The following is a 20,130-nucleotide window of genomic DNA, read 5'->3' on the forward strand; positions in this document are numbered from 1 at the left end:
CTGAAGGCAGGGCGCCCGTGACGGAGCAAAGGCGCAGTTTGCCAGGCTCGCTCTGGCGAACCAGTGAGTTTTTGGGCTTCATTACAGAGTGCACGTGAGGGGCTGCTATAAGGACTGTGGAGACCCAGCGGGGCTGCAGCATCGGAAGGTCTTATGCCAGCGTGGGTGACAACCTCTCCAGAGCTGCTTAGATGGACTCCCTGTGCCTGCATCGTCCCCCTGCATACTCTCCATCTGTCACTAAGACCGTTAGATCTTGAGCCTCGTTGCAGACACCTGGTTCAGGGGTTCCTGAGGCCTCGTAAGGGGCCTCCCCACCCCCTCCTCTATCGGCGAACGTCCCCAGCAGACCCAATCCCAAGAGTCGCCTGTGAGTGGCCACAGATGCTGCTGATAAAGATGTTTTTCTCTGAGAACCATGTCGCACAACAGCTGGGTTCACAGGGGAAAGGGGAGCGCTGAAAAAGTCGTTTCCGTGGCAAGCCTGAGGCTGCCATTGTAGCTCCCTGCACAACTGTCTCCCCACCCTCTCCTCTTTTATTTTTTCCCAAAAATAACTTATTTATCTGAGAGAGAGAGAGTGGGGGGTGGAATGAGCATGCCAAGAACTCCAGCCACTGCAAACAAACTCCAGTTGCATGCGCCCCCTTGTGCATCTAGCTTACATGGGACTTGGGGAATCCAACTGGGGTCCTTAGGCTTCACAGGCAAATGCCTTAACCACTAAGCCATTTCACCAGCCCTCCTCTTCTCTCTTTAGCATGTGGCTTTTATATCACACACGCAGCTGGTCTGTGGGATCTTTGGCACCATGCCTAGGAGCCTGTCTTTTTACCATCCATGTTGGCAGAGGGCAAGGACTCAGGCCACTATCACGGCAACTCATGTTAGAACCTGGAGGGGTGGATTTGCAGAGATGGGGGTTGAAGACAGTGTCTTGGCACAAGGGAGAGTTGGGCACACACTCCTACAGATGCTCTTAGCACAAGAGGGAGCCGGATGCAGCCAGACGCATCCTCCTGTGGATGCACACGCTTAGCTGCATGTGGGACAGCCAGGACAGTCATCCACACGACAGCCCCCAAAGGGGAAGAACAAGGCAGAAAGTTCGACCCTGAGCAACGCAAGGCGGGACTGAGTGTCCGGTTCAGGGACAACAGCCAGCTGCTAGGAACTGTCACTGAAGCCTCGGGAAGGCCAGGCAACGACCTTGAAAGGATTCATGATTTCTGGCGCTGTGTCATGATCTTGATGGTGCCCATTTGTTGGCTGAGCGACCCTTGCTTACTCACTTGCCAACGTAGAAGGCTGTCATGGAGAATGAATAAAATCACAACCTTGGAAAAGTGCATAGTTTAGCCCAACATCTGGCCCAGAGAAACTGTTCATGAATGTCGCCTGTGTGCGGCCTCCACGCTGGGCTGGGCAGGTGAAGGACCTGAGTGTAGGGTGTGACAGAGGACAGACAGCTGTGGAAGGACTCCTGGTCCAGCAGCACTGTTGATGTGGACTGGGTCAACCCCAGCTTGGGGCTCGTTTACTTCTCTGAACACTGGGAGGCCCGGAGAAGCGGTTACCACGGGGACGTCAACTCAGATACTGTGCCCGGGAGTTAGAGGCGCAGCGTGTCTGCCTGACCCAGGGTTTTCATGTCCTCCCTCCTTTGACCTGTTACTGGGGCTGCTCAGCTGCGACCTGGTGGCTTTCTGCTCATACTCTCGTATGACCTGTTACTGGGGCCAGTACTAAGAATCCTCAAGGGGCTCAGAAGACTGTCCATTGTGACGTAAGCTCCCATTCCATGACAACAGAGGGCATTCCAGCTCTCGCCCCTGGGCCGTGGCTAAGAAGAAAAGATCAGGGACAAGGAGAAGCAGGAGTGGCTCTCCCCACATGTCAGGCTTCTGAGGCCATGGGGAGGTGAGAGGGTCAACTCTCAGCACTTTTGGCTCCTGGGAGAGGATGGTCAAAGGGAGTCGCTTCAACCCCACTTTGGAAAAGGACGGCAAATGGGTAAGAAAGATGGCACCCTTGGAAGCTTTCTTGCGCTTCATGGTCATGGTCAAGGGCACAGAAATGAGTCCAGATCCCCTCATGACAGCATGACTGAGGAGTTCCTCCCGTTGGCCTCAGTCATTTCACCTGAGAAGTGGGACTCTCAGCATTCTTGGGAGGGCTCAATGAAATAATGCACCTAAAGCTGGGTGTGATGGTGCACTTGTTGTACTTGGGAGGCTGAGGCAGGAGGATGGGTAAGTTCCAGGCCTTCCTAGCTACTTGGCAAGACCCAGTCTGAAACAAAAGGGAGGCAGAAAGATGGCTGAGAGGTTAAAGGTACTTGCTTGCAAAGTCTGATGACCTGGGTTCAATTCCACAGTAACCATGTAAAGCCAGATGCACAAAATGGCACATGTATCTGGAATTCATTTGTAGTGGCAAGAGGACCTAGGGTGCCATAAACAAACAAAAAACATTAAAAATTTAAAAAAGGAAGGAAAAACGGAAGGAAGGATAGAGTGAGGAAGGAAGATGGTAGGGAAGAAGGAAAGTTCTCAGCACACTGGCTCTTGTAGCCCTCTGGCAGCAAATATTGCCTGCTTTCCTCTTCCTGTCTCCACAGTGTCTGTCTTCTAACACACCGAGAATGTAAGCACCCTGAGGGCCGGACCTTTGTCTTTTGTACTCAACGGTGTTTCTTCATTCCTAGAACAGAATCTGGTGCATAGGACACTCTCAATATATTTTTTTAAAGAATTATTATTGTACTTGAACCCTTTAAAGTACATCATTCTGGCTTCTCTGGGTCACACTGCACAAAGAATTATCTTGGACCCTATATTGAGTCTATACAAATTCCTGCCCACCAGGCCTTGAAACTGATGGAGTTCAGGAATGCATCATCTGTCTGTCTCTATCACTGGGACACTGTTCCTTCCCAGCTTCACTCACTTTCCCAGGACCCTCCTGTATTAGTTACTTTTTCAAATTGAAATTTTTTATTTTTATTTATTTATTTGAGAGAGGGAAACAGGCAGAGAGAGAGACAGAGAGAGAGAGGGAGAATGTGTGCACCAGGGCCTCCAGCCACTGCAAATGAATTCCAGACATATGCACCCCCTTGTGCATGTGGCTTATGTGGGTCCTGGGGAATTGAACCCGGGTCCTTTGGCTTTTCAGGAAAGTGCCTTAACCGCTAAGCCATCTCTCCAGCCCTGGTATTAGCTACTTTCTTATTGCTGGCATACGTACCAGGCCAGAGCAGCTAATGTAAGGAAAATGGTTCAATTCAGCTTATAGCCCTAGAGGGTATTGCTCACCATGGCTAGGAAATCATGGCAGGAGCAGGAACCAGCATCACGTTGCCCAGAAAGCGGAGAGAAGCGGGCTTGACCACACGACCTCCCGCCGCCCCCAGCAGCCCACCTCCTGCAGCAAGGCTTCACCTCCTAAAGGTTCCACAACCTTCCCCGGTAGCACCGCTAGTCAGGACCAAAGGGCCAAGCACATGAGCCTATGGGGACTAGTTTCATTTCAGCCCCCTGCACCTGTTTTTTCTTAAAAGAGATTTAAAATATTTATTAGTATGTTATCATTAATATATATTATTTATTATATATTTTATTATTTATTTATTTATTTGAGAGAGAGAGACTAAAAGAGGCAGATATATATGTAGAGACAATGGCTGCACCAGGGTCTGTAGCCACTGCAAATGAACTTCAGATGCATGAACTACCTTGTACATCTGGCTTACATGGGTACTAGAGAACCAAACCTGAATCCTAAGGCTTGTCAGCAAGCACCTTAACCAGTAAGCCATCTCTCCAGCTCAAAAGAACTTTAAAAAATCTTATTTATTTGAGAGAAGAGTTCCTAGGAAGTCAGAGAGGAACCTCTAACTATAGCATATGTCTTTCTTATATATGCGTGCACATGAGCACAAAATATAATCTCTATCCTTCCATTAAGATTAAAAATAATGTATGAAATAGACACAATAAAATAGAAAAGTATAAATACACATTTATAACCAGTTTAAATATGTGTTAGAATAAGAGGCTGAGATGGGGAAAAGTTTGACTCTGAGTTCCCTGGCAGCCACGGTAAAATAGGAAATAGTGTCAACCTCATACCGTGAGGAGAAAAGTTATTCTTTTTAAAAAATATTTTATTTTTATTTATTTATTTGAGAAAGGGAAAGAGTCTGAGCAGGAAAGGGAGGAGAGAAAGAGAGAGAGAGAATGGGCATGTCAGGGCTTCCAGCCCTGCAATGAATCTGGCTTACATGGGTACCAGGGAATCGAACCAAGTCCTTTGACTTTGCAGGCAAGTGTCTTAACCACTAAGCCATCTCTCCAGCCCCCAAAAAATGCTTCTTGAATGAAGTAGCTTCCTCTCTTTCATCACCTTGCTGGGATGAGCTTCCAAACAGACAGTTTTAGGGAGGAAGGGATTTATTTCAAGCTTCCAGATCCAGGGGACGTTCCAGCAATGGCAGAAGAGCTGGTTCCCTTTCATAGATCCAAGCCGAGGGAGACAGCCAAGCAGCCAGCAAACACCAAAAGGCAGCAAGCAGGGAGCCCGTCAGTGCTCACACCTGCTCTGCATGCACTTTTGGACTGGAATTCAGATGTGCCCTCACGGATACTTCCTCCAGCCAACTGCTGGTGACTTAAGTAGGAAGTTTAACCTTGATATTAAAAAAAACACCTGATGGGGGCTGGAGAGATGGCTTAGCAGTTAAGCGCTTACCTGTGAAGCCTAAGGATGCTGGTCCGAGGCTTGATTCCCCAGGACCCATGTTAGCCAGATGCACAAGGGGGCACACGCGTCTGGAGTTTGTTTGCAGTAGCTGGAAGCCCGGCATGCCCATTCTCTCTCTCTCTGCCTCTTTCTCTCTCTGTCCCTCTCAAATAAAGAAACAAAAAGCCAAACCAAAACAACCGCAACAAAACAAAACACCTGAGGCGGGCTGGAGAGATGGCATAGTGGTTAAGGTGCTTTCCTGCGAAATCTAAGGACTCATGTTCAACTCTCCAGGTCCCATGTAAGCCAGATGCACAGTGACGCAAGCACGCAATGTTGCACATGTGCCCAAAGTAGCACATGTGTCTGGAGTTCGATTGAAGTGGCTGGAGGCCCTGGTGCACCAATTCTCTCTCTTTTCCCCACCCCCGCCGTCTCATACAAAAGGCCAGTCTGTTGGGCTTGCCTCAAAAAAATTACCAGAGGCTATGTGGGATATGCATTAAAACTAACCCATATCGTGATTGTGCTTGACTGAATGTTATAAAAAGTTGACTGCAGGGCAGCTGTAGCTCAGTAGTACTTACCTGGCATGTGTAAGGTCCTGGGTTTGATCACTAGCTCCGACTACAGTGTCCTCACAGGTGAAGGTCCCTAGTTTTCAAGTAGCAATGAGATGCAGAAGCTGTCAGGTCTGGAACAGCTTCTCCAGAGCTCCAGATTCTTTTCATATGTGCAGGTAGTGAGCCTGGAGTGTTTGAATTAGGTGTCTCTCATAAACCTGTGTTTCGAATGCTCGATACCCAGCTGATGGTTATTTGGGAGGTGAGTCTTGCTAGAGGAGGTGTGTTGTTGGGAGCGAGCTTTGGGGTGTGATAGCCCCTTGTTAGAACAGCTTATTCTCCTGCTGCCATTTTCCACCTGCTGTGGCACAGGTGATGTCCAGCCTCTGCTCATGCCATCCTTTCCTGCCATCATGGAGCTTCCCTTTGGGGCTGCAAGCCAAAGTAAACCCTTTCCTCTCACCAGCTGCTTTTGGTCAGTGCTTTGTACGAGAAACGAGGATAGAACTACAGTAGAGCTCATGCCTCAGGCAGGAAAACAAGAGGAAAATCAAAGCACAATGATACAGAAGGCACCTGTCCACTCAGACTGTCCCTTTATATCAGGAAAAGCAGGCTCCTTAGGAACCTTCCCCCCAGGCTTGGGCATCTGGCTCATTTGATCTCATGGCACGTTTAGCTGCAAGGGAGTCATGGAAGGGTTTCTTTTTCTCCCCTTTCTCCTCCTCCTCTTTCTCCTTCTTCTTTTGAAGATAACCATGATGAGTCAAGATCCACTGTGAGAGGTAAAGTGAGGCTCCACATGCCAGGAGCTTCGTGTCATCCTCTGGTCTCAAGCCCAGCAGGTACCTGGTGTCACTGGGAAGCTTTCTGCTGTCAGCACCCAAGAGCATGAAGAGATCGCTGCTGATCGTGAAGTCTCCCAAAGTGACGAAGTCCCTTAAAAACGAGTTGGGGAAATGAAAGCAACTGTTGGCTTTGAATCAGCAGCAGCCCATTTGAGAGGATGGTAATTGTCCCATTAGAGGTGACAATCATCTTGTAGTTGACCTTGCTGGTTGTAATCTGGCTGTTGCCAGGCAAGAGAGACTCTTTTTTTTTTTCCCCTTCTTTTGCACCTACTTTCACTTTTCTGTTTAATATTTTAGTCATCGAGTGATTGAAGGCAGCAAAAAAATTTCACTGCCAACTAGTTAAAAAGCTATATTTCATGGTTACAATATCTGCTTTATTCCACAGCTATCATGTTATAGCCATTAAACATATATTTTAAAAGAGTGAAATTAAAATGCTAGAGACTTTTTTTACAGTGCTTTGGTCCCTAGACTTGCAGAATACTAATGAGCTCAAGTCAGTCACCATTCAACTAGTGAGAGCCTTCCTTGTCAGTGTCCGAACAGCTGCCTGCCAACCGATCCCCAGCTCCCCTGAGAGGGGGAGGGCACTACTCAGTCATGCGGAGAAAGTGAGGGTGAAGGCTTGCTGTCCCTTTGTATTATGTATGCTTACCATTTAAAAGTAATTCATTAAAAATACTTGAAGAGGGCTGGAGAGAAGGCTTAGTGGTTAAAGCACTTGCCTGCAAAGCTTAAGGACCCAGATTTGGCTCTCCGGAACTGACATAAGCCAGGTGCACAAGATGATTCATGCACACAAGGCCATGCATACGCACAAGTGGCACACATGTCTGGAGTTTGATTGCAGTGGCCTGAGGCCCTGGAGTGCCAATTCTCTCCCCCCTCCACTCTCTTACTCTTTCTGTCCTTCATAAAAAAATAAATAAGAAACAGTTGGGCGTGGTGGCGCACACCTTTAATAACAGCACTCGGGAGGCAGAGGTAGGAGGATCACCGTGAGTTGGAGGCCACCCTGAGACTACATAGTGAATTTGAGATCAGCCTGGGCTAGAGTGAGACCCTATCTTGAAAAATCAAAATAAATAAATAAACAATAAAGAAAGAAAGAAAATAAAATAAAACAAAATAAATAAAAAATGCTATAAGAAAGCTTATAGTATTTGATCTCATGGCAGGTAAGAGTATTTGCTGCAAGCATAATGTCCTCAGAGGCACAGACTCATCCCAAGCTCAATTGCCGGCACCCACTTACAGCTGGACATGGCCCTGCACATCTGTAACCCTGGACTTGTGGGGAGCAGTGGCTGGAGAATCACTGGGGTTCCTGAAAACTGCAGCTCTGCATTCAGAAATTGTCTCAAGGAAACACGTGGATGAGCAATGGAGAAGGACATCACACATTCTCAGGCCTCCACCGCATGCACAGAAACATGCATCTGCACATATGCATTGAGTGCCATGTATGCACACCCCTCCCCACAGAGTCTTTAAAATATCATCCAGAATAAAGTAGAATTACATATAATTTGGCTGCAATATTTCTAGGGTAAGTATTTTGGTTTTCTTTTTTTTTTTGAGGTAGGGTCTCACTCCAGCCCAGGCTGACCTGGAATTCACTCTGTACTCTCAGGGTGGCTTTGAACTCATGGTGATCCTCCTACCTCTGTTTTTTTTTTTAATTTTTTAAAAATTATTTTTATTTATTTGCAAGCAGAGAGTGAGAGAGATAGAGAGAAGAGAGACAGACAAGGAGAAAATGGGCATACTGGGCCTTCCATCCTTGTGCATCTGGCTTACGTGGGTCTGGGGAATTGAACCTGGGTCCTTTGGCTTTGCAGGCAAATGCCTTAACCGCTAAGCCATCTCTCCAGCCTCTAGGATAAGTTTTTGAGTGAGAAGGGGCTAAGCAAGATGGACAACATGATCTTTTCTTTTTACCCATCCTCTTCACACATAACACGTGAGGACTCAGTTAACATTGTCATCTCTGTGGAGGAAGCAGGAAGAGGAGGCAGCAGGCAACCAGAAGCTACTTGTGAAGGAAAAGGCTTCCAGGGTGGGAGGCAGATTCATTGGTAAAGTGCTTTTCTTTTCTTTTTTCCATTTTATTTATTTATTTGAGAGAGAAAGCAAGGAGCACGGATATATATAGAGAGAGAGTGAAAATGGGCATAACCAGGGCCTCCAACCACTGTCAATTTTCCCATAAATTACCAAATTTGGGAAATTCCTACCAAGTTGGCAAAGGTATGTGCCAGGTGAATGGCACATGCCTGTAATCGTAGTGCTGGGGAGGCAGGGACAAATGGATACCTGGGGCATGATGGTCAGCTAGTCTAGCCCACTTGGTGAACTCCAAGCCAATGAGAAATCTTGTCTTAAAAGAAGTAGAGGGCATCTGAGGGCGCCATAGGTTGTTCTTTGAATGCATGTATACATACATTTGTACCCATGTATAAACCAGATAGATAGATAGACAGGCATTCCATGTTCAGAAATTAAATACTTCCATATGTGATTTCTAAAAATTATGAATGTTTTATCTTATTGCCAATAATAATGCATACAGAATTATCTGTGTGTGTATGTGTGTGTGTGTGTGTGTTCAGAACAGAATTAAGAAATGGTAATATCCAAAACATTAAGGGAAGGGGTGACAGGATTTTAGGAGCTTGTTATCTCACTCTTTTTTTTTTCTTTTCTGGTACTGAGGATTGGGCTCAAGGCTCTGAACCTGCTAGGCAAGTATGCTACCACTGAGCCATATTCCCAGCTTTTTTTATTTATTTATTTTTGCTTTTTAATTGTGAAATATTGTCTCACTAAGTTATATAGGCTAGCCATAAATTCACTCTGTTAGCCAGGCCCCTAAGTTCTAGGATTATAGGCCTGCACCACCAGGCCTGACTATTTTCTTATGCTTTTCATTATTATTTGAGTTTTAAAAAAAAATGCTTCATTTTAATTTATTTATTGGGGTGGGGGCAAAATGGGCATGCCAGGGTATGCAAACGAACTCCAGACACATGCGCCACCTTGTGCATCTGGCTTAGGTGGGTACTAGGGAATCAAACCTGGGTCCTTGGGCTTCACAGGCAAGCACCTTAACCACTAAGCCATGTCTCCAGCCCTACTATTTGAGTTTTTAAACCAGGTGTATATATCATCTGAATTCTCATGAGAAACAAATTTATTCATTTATGTTGTGGGGAAAAAAGACAGTGTAATACACATACATGGTTAAGGAACACAGATGGCAGAGAGTGGTACCCTGTGGAAAGTTCCTTCTTCGCTGGTACCCACCTCAGGGACCCATGTGCCCTTTGGAGTCTGCACGTGGGTTCTCCTGGTCCTTTCATATACTCGATCACATTTCTCTTCTCTTCACCCCATCAGCCACTGAAATGTGCTCAATGGTAGTTCTTTTATTTCAATGTGCTCCTGTAAATTATCCATTGTTCTGTGTGCCTGGATTATTGATTCGTTCCATAGTGCCGGGTCACGTATTGCATCCTGTCTCCTCTTCCCACTCCGCCCTGCATTGACAAGGTCTGCCTGTTGCTATGTGTCAATAGGTTCTCATGGCTGCAGAGAATGCCCACAAAGAGCATAACGTTTATCTCAACCCCCTCTTTTTAATTTTTCTGAGGTAGGGTCTCACTCTAGCCCAGGCTGACCTGTAATTCACTATGTAGTTTCAGGGTGTCGAACTCACAGCAATCCTTCTACCTCTGTCTCCCAAGTGCTGAGATTCAAGATGTGTGCCACCATGCCCTGCTTCATAGCCTTTTATTTATTTAGTTATTTATTTGTTTATTCATTTATTTATTTGAGAAAGAGAGAAAGAGGCAGATAGAGGAGGAGAAAGAATGAACGTTCCAGGGCCTCTAGTCACTACATATGAAGGCCAGACACATGCTCCACCTTGTGCATCTGGCTGTATATGGGTACTGGGGAGTTGAACCTGGGTCCTTAGGCTTTTGTAGACAAGCGCCTTAACTGTTGAGCCATCTTTCCAGCCCCAGAGGCTTTTCTTAAAAAATATTTTTGTTTACTTATGAGGGAGAGAAGAGAGAGAAAATGGCCTGCCAGAGCCTCTTGCCAGTGTGAATGAGTTCCAGATGCATGCGTCACTTTGTGCACCTGGCTTTATAGAACCTGGGCCTTTCAGCTTTGCAAGATAGCGCCTTTAACTGCTGAGTATTTCCCCATCCTCACAGCCTTTTCACAAAGGCTAGCCCTTGTCCAGGTGTCAATCAATCACCTATCTGAATGACTTGGAGACTCGGAAGAATGAAAAGAGAATCACAGTGTCATTAGCCTTCAAAAGGGGCACCTGGCCCTAGGGATGGCCATGGGTTTGGGAACAAGGAAGGATACAGTTGTGAGCAAAACTACACTATCTGGTGCCTGTACTTTTTCTTTTAATCAAGTCTCCCTGACAGCTAGGTAGAAGCCCTGCTTACATACAGTCAAGGAGACCCAGGTTGGGAAAGTCAAGCTTCTTGCATGAGGTTCGCTTAGCCTGCAGGAGGAAAGGCCAGACGTGGACTCAGGGTCTACTCCGCAGCCTGGTTCCCCTCCCCCACCGCTTCCTTCTCTGGGGGGCCAGGACTTGTCTTTTGTTGATTTTTGTCTCTATTCATTTTTCTCCTCTTGAGATTCCTGCTTCCAAGTTCACTTTTTTTTGCACATGTGTGTGTGCTGTGATGTGTGTTCATATGTGTGTGGGTGCCTGAGCATGTGTGTGCATGTTCATGTGACCAGAAGACAACCTCAGGCACCGTCCTCAGGTACACTGTCCACTTCTTTGGGAGGGAGGGGTCATCTCTCATTGGTCACGAGCTCACCAATGAGGTTAGAGTATCCGGCCAGTGATCCTGAGGGATCCTCCTGTCTCAGGCTCCTTGGCACTGGGATTACAATTGTGAGCCACCACAGCCAGCACTTTCAGAAGGCACTTTACCGACTCGGCTATTTCCCCAGTACCCACCACTTTTTATTTATTTATTTATTAGTCACTAGGCTCCAAGTACTGGGAGCTCCTTGGCCAGAGCAAGCCCTCTGACTGCACATTCCTGTCCTCTCCCAGGACTTCCATTCACTCTGTGAGGGCCGGAAGGGCCTCACCATTTTCCTCAGGTTGTAAAACGTTTCCAGGCTCCTGAGACCCTGCAGGGAGACCCCATGTGACTCGAAATGCGTCTTGGGAAGAACACTTGAGAGTTACGCAGATCTCTACCATTCCCACTGCCTGCCACAAGCACCCAAATTGTGTTTTAATCACTTTACAGAGGAAGCCCTGTTATTTGGCACAGACTCAGATGTATCTGGTTCTAATCAAAGCATGTGCTCTGTTTCCAGTTCCCTCACAATGTGCAGAAGACCCCGGAATCCATCACGGGTGCTATGTTAAAAGAGCCCCTTTGTCCACACTTACCAAAGCAACTGGAGGCAAAGCTGCCACCAATATATAAAGTCCGAGAGAAGGTGAGTTGGAACATGGGCCCCAGGTGTGGCTAACCAACTCTTTTTAAAAATATTTTATGTATTTCTTTATTTGAGAGAGGCAGAGGCAGAGAGAGGCGGGGGGTGGGGGTGGTGCAGAATGGGAGTGCCAGGGCCCCCTAGCCATTGCGAAAGAATTCCAGACACATGTGCCACCTTGTGCATCTGGCTTTATGTTGGTATTAGGGAATCAAACCTGGGTCCTTTGGCTTTGCTGGCAAGTGCTTTAACCACTGAACCATCTCTCCAGCTCCCAATCACCTCTTCTTGGTCAGGAACTACCTATCCATTTACCATAGCCAAGTCTCCATGGCAAGCCCAGATGTTCGGGAGAGGAGGCCGCCTCCTGGTGCAGACAGGTCCCTCCTGGGACCTTAAAGACATGCTTTCAGGCATTGACAGCCACGTTCTTCCTCTCTGGCCAGCTCCTGAGTAACTTCCAGACCACAACGGCATAAAGGAGCGCAGGGCGACCAAAACATCAGCTACACTGTGGGCTTTGGTTCGGGCTTCCGGCTTCCGGAATCCCTGCTTCCGGGCTTCTAGGATCTGGGCTTCTGTGGTTGCCATTAGACAAGAAGTTGGTCCCATGCCATCAAAAGCCCTTTCCAGCTTAAAAAAAATGTATTTTATTTTTTATTTATTTTTATTTATTTATTTGATAGAGATTGAGAGAGAGAGAGAGAGAGAGAGAGAGAGAATGAATGCGTGCACCAGGGCCTCCAGCCACTGCAAACAAACTCAAGACACGTGCGGCCTCTGTGCATCTGGCTAACGTGGGTCCTGGGGAATCGAACCTGGGTCCTTTGGCTTTGCAGGCAAACGCCTTAACAGCTAAGCCATCCCTCCAGCCCGCTTTGTAGCTTTTAGTTCTGTGAGCCTGCACGCTTTTCCACCCTTGCCTCCAAATAAGGTACTTCCAAAGAGCACTGTTCCGCTTGGCAGTCAGGTTGAGCTGGGAAATCAAGACCCACACCACGACATCCCTCCGCCGGCGCCGTGTGCGCCACGCTGGCGATGGGTTTCGTTGTTTGGGGGGCGGTCCCCAACCCCCTCCGTGCCTCTTTCTTCCCCGTCGCTGCACCCCGGCTCTGAGGGCACCCTGCGGGCCTGACACGTGCTTTTCACCCCCTCCCCCCCACCTGGCCCGTCCGCAGCAAGCAGTCAACAACAGCTTCCCCTTCTCGGCGCATGACAACCGGCACAGCTTCCAGAGCTGCGGATGCTACCTGGACTCGGTGAGTACCCCGGACTCGGTGAGTACCCCGGGCTCGGTGAGTACCCCAGGCTCGGTGAGTACCCCGGGCTCGGTGAGTACCCCGGGCTCGGTGAGTCCCCCGCGCTCGATGAGTCCCCCGGGCTCGGTGAGTACCCCGGACTCGGTGAGTACCCCAGGCTCGGTGAGTCCCCCGGGCTCGGTGAGTCCCCCACGCTCAATGAGTCCCCCGGACTCGGTGAGTACCCCAGGCTCGGTGAGTACCCCGGGCTCGGTGAGTACCCACCCAGCACGCGGGCGCCCGAGCCTGAGCCGCAGCGCAGCCGACGAAAGGCTGCAAAGATGGGGACCAGCCAGGCATGGGGTTGCTTGGATTCTCTTGGGAGCACAAAATGTAGACACCGTATCTGTTGCTCAGCACTGGGGGCAACAGCAAGGTCAAGGGCTGCAGAGATGGCTCCGTGGTTGGGGCGCTTGCCCGCGAAGCCTCAGAACTCGCGTTTGGACCTCCAGGTCTCGGCGTCAACCACGGGACGCCCAGCGACCCAGTGCGCAACGCCACCCAAGGGCGCTCCCGGCCCGACTTGGTTTGCAGTCGCTGAGGGAGACCCTCCCTTGAAAAACAAAACAAACAACAGCAACAAGAAGTAAAGTGACCACTGCAAGTTTAGTTTAAAAGCTAAAACATGTTTTAGAAAAAAGTAAATTTTGATTTCTTTGGTTGTCTTTTCAAGGTAGGGTCTCACTCTAGCCCAGGCTGACCTGGAATTCACTATGTATTCTCATGGCGGCCTGGACCTCATGACACTCCTCCTACCTCTGTCTCCCAAGTGCTGGGATTAAAGATGTGCACCACCACACCCAGCTGGAAAGAATATTTTTATGTACTTATTTTCAAGGAGTAGAGGGGGGGGAATCATATGGGTGCACCAGATGCATACACCACTTTATGCACCTAGCTTTGTGTGGATTCAGGGGAATTGAACCTGGGCTGGCAGGCTTTGCAAGCAAGTGCCTTTAATCAAAATGAGCCATCTCTCCAGCTCCTAATTTTTTAAAAAAATTTGAGTGTGTATATGGGCGTGCCAGGGTCTCTTGCTGCTGCCAATGAATTCCAGACGTGTGTACCGCTTTACAACCCTCTTTACATGGGGACTGGGTCATTAAACCTGGGCCAGCAGCCTTGTTTAACCACGGAGCCATCTCCCTAACCAGTATAATTTTAAATTTTGTTTAGAAGCTGCAGAAAAATAAAAGGAAACAAGTGAGGGCCGGGAAGATGGCTGGGCAGCTAAAGGTGCTTGTGCCAAGCTGCCCACCTAAGCCAGATGCCAACGTGCAAACGTTTGATGTTCAAATGCAGTGGCAGGAGGCGGCCCTGGCATGCCCATATACCACACACACACACACACACACACACACACAAATTTATATAAATTTATCTTTTTAAAAAAAGAACCAGGTTGAAATTAATAAAAGAGATGGTCTTCTGCTTATAATTTGTTGTCTTTATGAGTGTATGAAAGAGATGGGCGTTCAATAGAAATGTCACATCTAGACTTTCATTCTGTGTTATCGATATGGAGTGCAAAATATTTGGTATCATCTTCTCTTGGGACTCTGAGTGGCAGGAGCCACAGCTCCTGGTTCAGCCACGTGATCGTGAGGGAAACAGTGCACTCTACAGTAAACCCATGTTATGCTAGGTTATGTGGATTAGATGTAATTTTTTTTAATGATGAAAGATTTACCTTAAGAGAACAAGAATACAAAAAGAATAAAGCAGGAAAACTCTCAAGCTGAGAGGGAGACCCCCTCTATCTATGAGGGGTACCAAGATGGGAAACTAGGGAAATTTCACATTAGATGTATTTTTGAAAAATATTTTTATTTATTTGAGACAGGGAGAGACAGAGAGAACAAGGCAGAGAGAGTGAGAGTGAGTGAGTATGGGTGTACCAGGGCCTCCTGTCACTGCAAATAAACTCCAGACTCATGTGTTACTTGGTGTTTCTAGCTTTACATGGGTGCTGGGGAATCAAACTTGGGCCATCAGGCTTTGCAAGTCACTACCTATAACTCTTGAGCCATCTCTCCAGCCCAAGAGGTACATTTTTCCCAAGATGTATTTTTAAATTTTTTTTTGTTTATTTTTATTTATTTATTTGAGAGCAACAGACAGAGAGAGAAAGAAGCAGATGGACAGAAAGAGAGAGAATGGGCACACCAGGACTTGTAGCCACTGCCAACGAACTTGAGATGCGTGTGCCCCTTTGTGCATCTGGCTAATGTGGGTCCTGGGGAACCGAGCCTCGAACAAGGGTCCTTAGGCTTCACAGGCAAGCGCTTAACCGGTAAGCCATCTCTCCAGCCCCCAAGATGTATTTTTGACTTACAATATTTTCAGCTTCCAATGAGTTTATTGGAATATAAGTCAAAGCACATTTGCATATTTTATTTAACTCAACATTGCCCCCCAAATTATCAATTCAACATGTCACATAACAGATCATATATAAATGATTGAGAAATTTAACATTCACTTTCCCAAACTAAGTTCTTAAAATCTGCCTTGTATTTTACATATCTCTTCGACAGCTCACTTTTTTTTTTTTAATAATTTTTATTTATTTATTTATTTGAGAGCAACAGACACAGAGAGAAAGACAGATAGAGGGGGAGAGAGAGAATGGGCGCGCCAGGGCTTCCAGCCTCTGCAAACGAACTCCAGACACGTGCGCCCCCTTGTGCATCTGGCTAAGGTGGGTCCTGGGGAACCGAGCCTCGAACCGGGGTCCTTAGGCTTCACAGGCAAGCGCTTAACCGCTAAGCCATCTCTCCAGCCTGACAGCTCACTTTTAAATGCTTGATATGTAGTGGCCAGTGGCTACTTGCCTGGACGTCACCAGGTTCATGTTGCTCAGGGAGAAGGTTAGGTTAGTGTGCTTTGAAGTAGATGCTGTTAGTTATAGTCAACATTTACCAAGCGTGTGCAAGACTAGAGCGTTTCTCATTGTTTGATTTAATCCCCACAACACGCTATGGGCTAATTGCTCTCCGTTGATTTGGAAATGAAGAAACTGAGATGAAACATCATGCCCAAGAAGCTCAAGTAATACAAAATTATATAAACTCACAAATAAAATTCACAGCCATTATTTCCCCTCCTCACAACCTTACCTTGCTAATCATGGTTTGGTGGGCAAAATTTGAGAATTCTTACAATTCACACGAGCACATCAACCAAAGTGGTTATCTTGTTAGAGATAGAATCAGGGTTTCTACAGGCGTCTTAGCAGGTAATGACGGCCTCGCAGGAAACACTGGAAGTTTGCCAACTTGCTCTATGTGCCAACATACCTTTCTCCTTGAGAGGAAAACAATGCTAAGGTTCATTCCTTTGTCCTTGTAATTGTTAGTTGTTTGTTTTTGGTCTGTCTCCCATTATAAACAAATGCCACACGGTTTAAAAAAGAAAAAACAAAAGAAACCCAGAGCCCTATTTCTTCTTTTTTTCTTTTCTTTTTTTGGTTTTCTGAGGTAGGGTCTCACTCTAGCTCAGGCTGACCTGGAATTCACTATGGAGTCTCAGGGTGGCCTCGAACTCATGGTGATCCTCCTACCTCTGCCTACCAAGTGCTGGGATTAAAGGCATGTGCCACCACGCCCGGCTCCTATTTCTTTCTTTTTTTTTTTTTTTTATTTCAGAGCGACAGAGAGAGAGAGTGAGTGAGAGAGAGAGAGAGAGAGAGAGGCAGAGAGAGAGAGAGGCAGAGAGAGAGAGAGGCAGAGAGAGGGAGAGAGAGAGAGGAGAGTGGGCGTGCCAGGGCTTCCAGCCACTGCAAATGAATTCCAGACGCATGCGCATCTGACTAACGTGGGTCCTGGGGAATCGAGCCTTGAACCGGGGTCCTTAGGCTTCAAGGCAAGCGCTTAACCGCTAAGCCATCTCTCCAGCCCTCCTATTTCTTTATATAAGAATTTAACCCATTTACAACAAATTTTGACCCTTTATATTTGGGTGTTTGTTTCTTTTTTTTTTTTTTCTTCAGGAGGAAGCATTTTTTTAAAGTTTAAAAAATGTATGTACTTATTTGAGAGAGGGGGTGAGGAGGCAGATAGAGAGAACGGGCACACCAGGGCCTCTAGTCACCACAGACAAACTCCAGACATATGAGCCCCTTTGTGCATCTGGCTTGCGTGGGTCCTGGGGAATCAAACTGGGGTCCTTAGGCTTTGCAGACAAATGCCTTAACCGCTAAGTCATTTCCTCAGCCCTCACCTTGTTTCTTATTTATGGTTTGTATCAGTGCATTTTGTTTCTTCTCCTCCGGCCTGCCCGCTTTGCTGCATTGGCTGAATCTGTTTGCTCCCCTGGCTTCTCTTGATAGTGTCCCAGCAGTCACCCTCAAGCGCAGATGTTTTAGAAATTACATTAATGCGACATCGCTCTCCCAATAGAGAACTGAGCACCCACCGCTTTCTCTGAGGATAAGCTAGCCCTTCAGAGGGCCGTACCTCTGTACTTCCATTTCTGGGGCTGGTGTGGCAGTGGCCCTCAAGAGCTTCTCCCAGTCCCTGGAGACTACCACCCATGGCTTCTGCCTGGAGCTCACAGCAGTGGCCTCGGCTCCCTAGAAGGTTACAATCCTGCAGATATTTTTCTCTCTCTCGGCTCCCCCTCCTCATCTGCCTCCTCCCCTCTCCCTCTGTCCTCTTCCCTCTCCTCTTCTGAGGTTTCTTTTTAAAATTTGTTTAAATTTTATTTTATTTACCAGGGAGATGGAGGGGGGAAAGGAGGGAGGGAGAGAGAGAGAGAGAGAGGGAAAGAGAGAGAGAGAGAGGGAGAGAGAGAGAGAGAGAGAGAGAGAGAGAGAGAGGGGGAGAGGGAATGGGCTCTCCAGGGCTTTCAGCTGCTCCAAATGGAACTTCGGATGCATACACCACCACCTTGTGCATCTGGCCTACATAGGTCCTGGGGAACTGAACCTAGGTCCTTTGGCTTTGCAGGCAAATGCCTTAACCACTAAGCCATCCCTCCAGCCCTCTTTTGGGAATTCTTAAATTTCCAGGACACTCCATAGTCACATGTTCAACAAGTACCTGGCAGCCCTTTCCCATTCTTTCTATTTTTTTAAATTTCTTTTTCATTTTGATGACTTTTTAGAAGAGCATGTGGATAGTGTAGCCAGCATCTTCAGTTTGTCTCTCCAGAGCCTCCCCCCCCTTTCCTTAATATAACTTTCTACCCAAAATATGTTAACAGCGTGATGTCCAGGCAAGTAGCCACTGACCACTAGATATCCATCCCTTTGTCCTGTCTGCCCCAGCCTCCCATCCTGGTCTCTCTATATAAACCACAACAACCCCGGGGGTATCCCTGCACGTATCTAAATGTAGTCATCTCTCGGTACACACGAGGCTTGGTCCCTGAACCACCTGTGAATACCCAAATCAGCAGATTCTCGAGTCTCAAATAAAATCTATACTATTTCCTAGCCAGGCATGGCGCACACCTTTAATCCCAGCACTCGGGAGGCAGAGGTAGAAGGGTTGCTGTGATTTTTGAGGCCACTTTGAGATGACATAGTGAATTCTAAGTCAACCTGGGCCAGAGTAAGACCATATATATATACATATATATAATATTGACAATGTGTCTAGTCTAGATGAAATATTTTTGGCATGATGGCACATCCCTTTATTTCCAGCACTGGGGGGCAGAGGTAGGAGGATCACTGTGAGTTTGAGGCCACCCTGAGACTACATAGTTAATTCCAGGTTAGTCGGGGCCAGAGTGAGACTCTACCTCAAAAAAAAAAAAAAAAAAAAAAGCATTTTTGCTCCCAAGTTAGTTGAATCTGAAGACAGTTGAACCCAGGGATGCCAGTGGCCTGCTGGGCCCTTTCTTTCCTCTGTTCAAGCCATCCTCATTCAGGCACCCATCAGTCCTTGCTGCCACCTGACTGGTGGGGTGAGGGTGGGGCATCCGGGCAGGCAGCAGCCCCTATTGGTGCAGTCTATGTAACCCAGAGTCTGTTTCCTTCCTGTCTCTCGTGTCAGTGTTTTCCTTCTCAGTTCTCACCTAGCTATGGGGAGATCAAATGGACAATTTTGAAGGCACACACGTGAGGTGTGAAGTATTCACAAGCGAGCCTGTGCACAGACCAAAGGCCCTGCTTACTCCTGGGGACTCCGTGGGGCTTGGAAAGAATTCAACCTCCTTGCTTAGAGAAAGAGCCATGTGCACACTAGGGACTGGGGAGGCAGCCAGAGTGGTGAGGGGAACCTCTCGGGTTCTCGGGTGTTGAGGCCAGTTAACAGGTGACCTCTGGCTGAGCTCTCTCTAGTTTGGCTTTCCGTGGTTCTAGAAGTCCAGTAGCGTTGGCGGCTATGAGAATGATACAACCAAGACGTTCTCAGCTTATGTTCAGCAGGTCAGATTTTATAATGGTTGTCATAGGCTGTGTTTAAATGTTTTTTTTATCATGTAGCTGGTCTTAATGAGAACCACAAAATGATATGACCTGGAATAGATCCTCCTGTGATCTTGTCATTCTTCCCAGGGCTTGGGACGTAAGAAGATCTCTCCAGATAAGAGGCAACATGTTTCTCAAAATTTTAACCTTTGGGCATGTGACTGCACTCCGTCATGCCTGGATGGCCTTTCAAATAACCAAATATCGTATGTCTACAAAGATGCCATGGTGGTATCGGGCTTCAGACGGTTTCCAAGATGTTACAAGGAGAGATGGAGTGCCATGAAATTCATCCCCAAGCAAAGCTATGCAGAGTTTTTGAAAAAGAAACCAAAGGTGAAGTTTGCCAATGACACAAAGCCTGCCTCTCCGTGGGAGCCCTAGAGCTGCTCGAATATTCTTCACGAGTTGTGTAATATTTCCTCAGACCTCGTAAAGTGGACTTTTCATTCAACACCAACATGTGATCGATGAAATCCTTTGATGACTTTAAATCAGGTTGGCAAACATTCAAGTCTTTACCAAGATATGTAAAGCTGTATGCATATGTAAATAAAGTTAAGATTGCCACATTTACCTTTGGGGAATTTAAAAATTATATCCTCCATCACTATGACCTATTAATTTTCAGTTCCGAAATGAAACAGAAGTTCCACTGATTCCGTTGCAGCTCCAGTCCTTGTTTTGTCTCTAAATGCCATTTGGCCACTAGTTTCTATTCTGTGTGTGTGGCTCCGTACAGGCTCATCAGCACGCGATGT

At 47.1% G+C, this 20,130-nt stretch overlaps 1 protein-coding gene across 1 annotated transcript; it reads left to right on the forward strand.

Annotated features, from left to right (window-relative positions):
* The first annotated feature begins 744 nt into the window (after nt 1-744).
* Tex36 (testis expressed 36) lies at nt 745-19,863 on the forward strand. Its single transcript, XM_004659196.2, has 4 exons — nt 745-2,013; nt 11,531-11,656; nt 12,832-12,912; nt 19,457-19,863. Exons 1-4 carry the CDS (start codon nt 1,963-1,965, stop codon nt 19,751-19,753), a joined length of 555 nt encoding a protein of 184 aa, XP_004659253.1. The 5' UTR covers nt 745-1,962; the 3' UTR covers nt 19,754-19,863.
* Nucleotides 19,864-20,130: the final 267 nt, after the last annotated feature.

The sequence above is a fragment of the Jaculus jaculus genome, chromosome 1 (genome assembly GCF_020740685.1).
Source record: "Jaculus jaculus isolate mJacJac1 chromosome 1, mJacJac1.mat.Y.cur, whole genome shotgun sequence".
NCBI lineage: Eukaryota > Metazoa > Chordata > Mammalia > Rodentia > Dipodidae > Jaculus > Jaculus jaculus.

Excerpts from the sequence above, each read along its gene's own strand:
- Tex36 (XM_004659196.2), top strand. The coding sequence starts at position 1,963 with ATGGTCAAAGGGAGTCGCTTCAACCCCACTTTGGAAAAGGACGGCAAA. Across the intron at positions 2,014-11,530 it reads TGGAAAAGGACGGCAAATGG|TTCCCTCACAATGTGCAGAA; the intron begins GTAAGAAAGATG and ends CTCTGTTTCCAG. Across the intron at positions 12,913-19,456 it reads GCGGATGCTACCTGGACTCG|GGCTTGGGACGTAAGAAGAT; the intron begins GTGAGTACCCCG and ends CATTCTTCCCAG.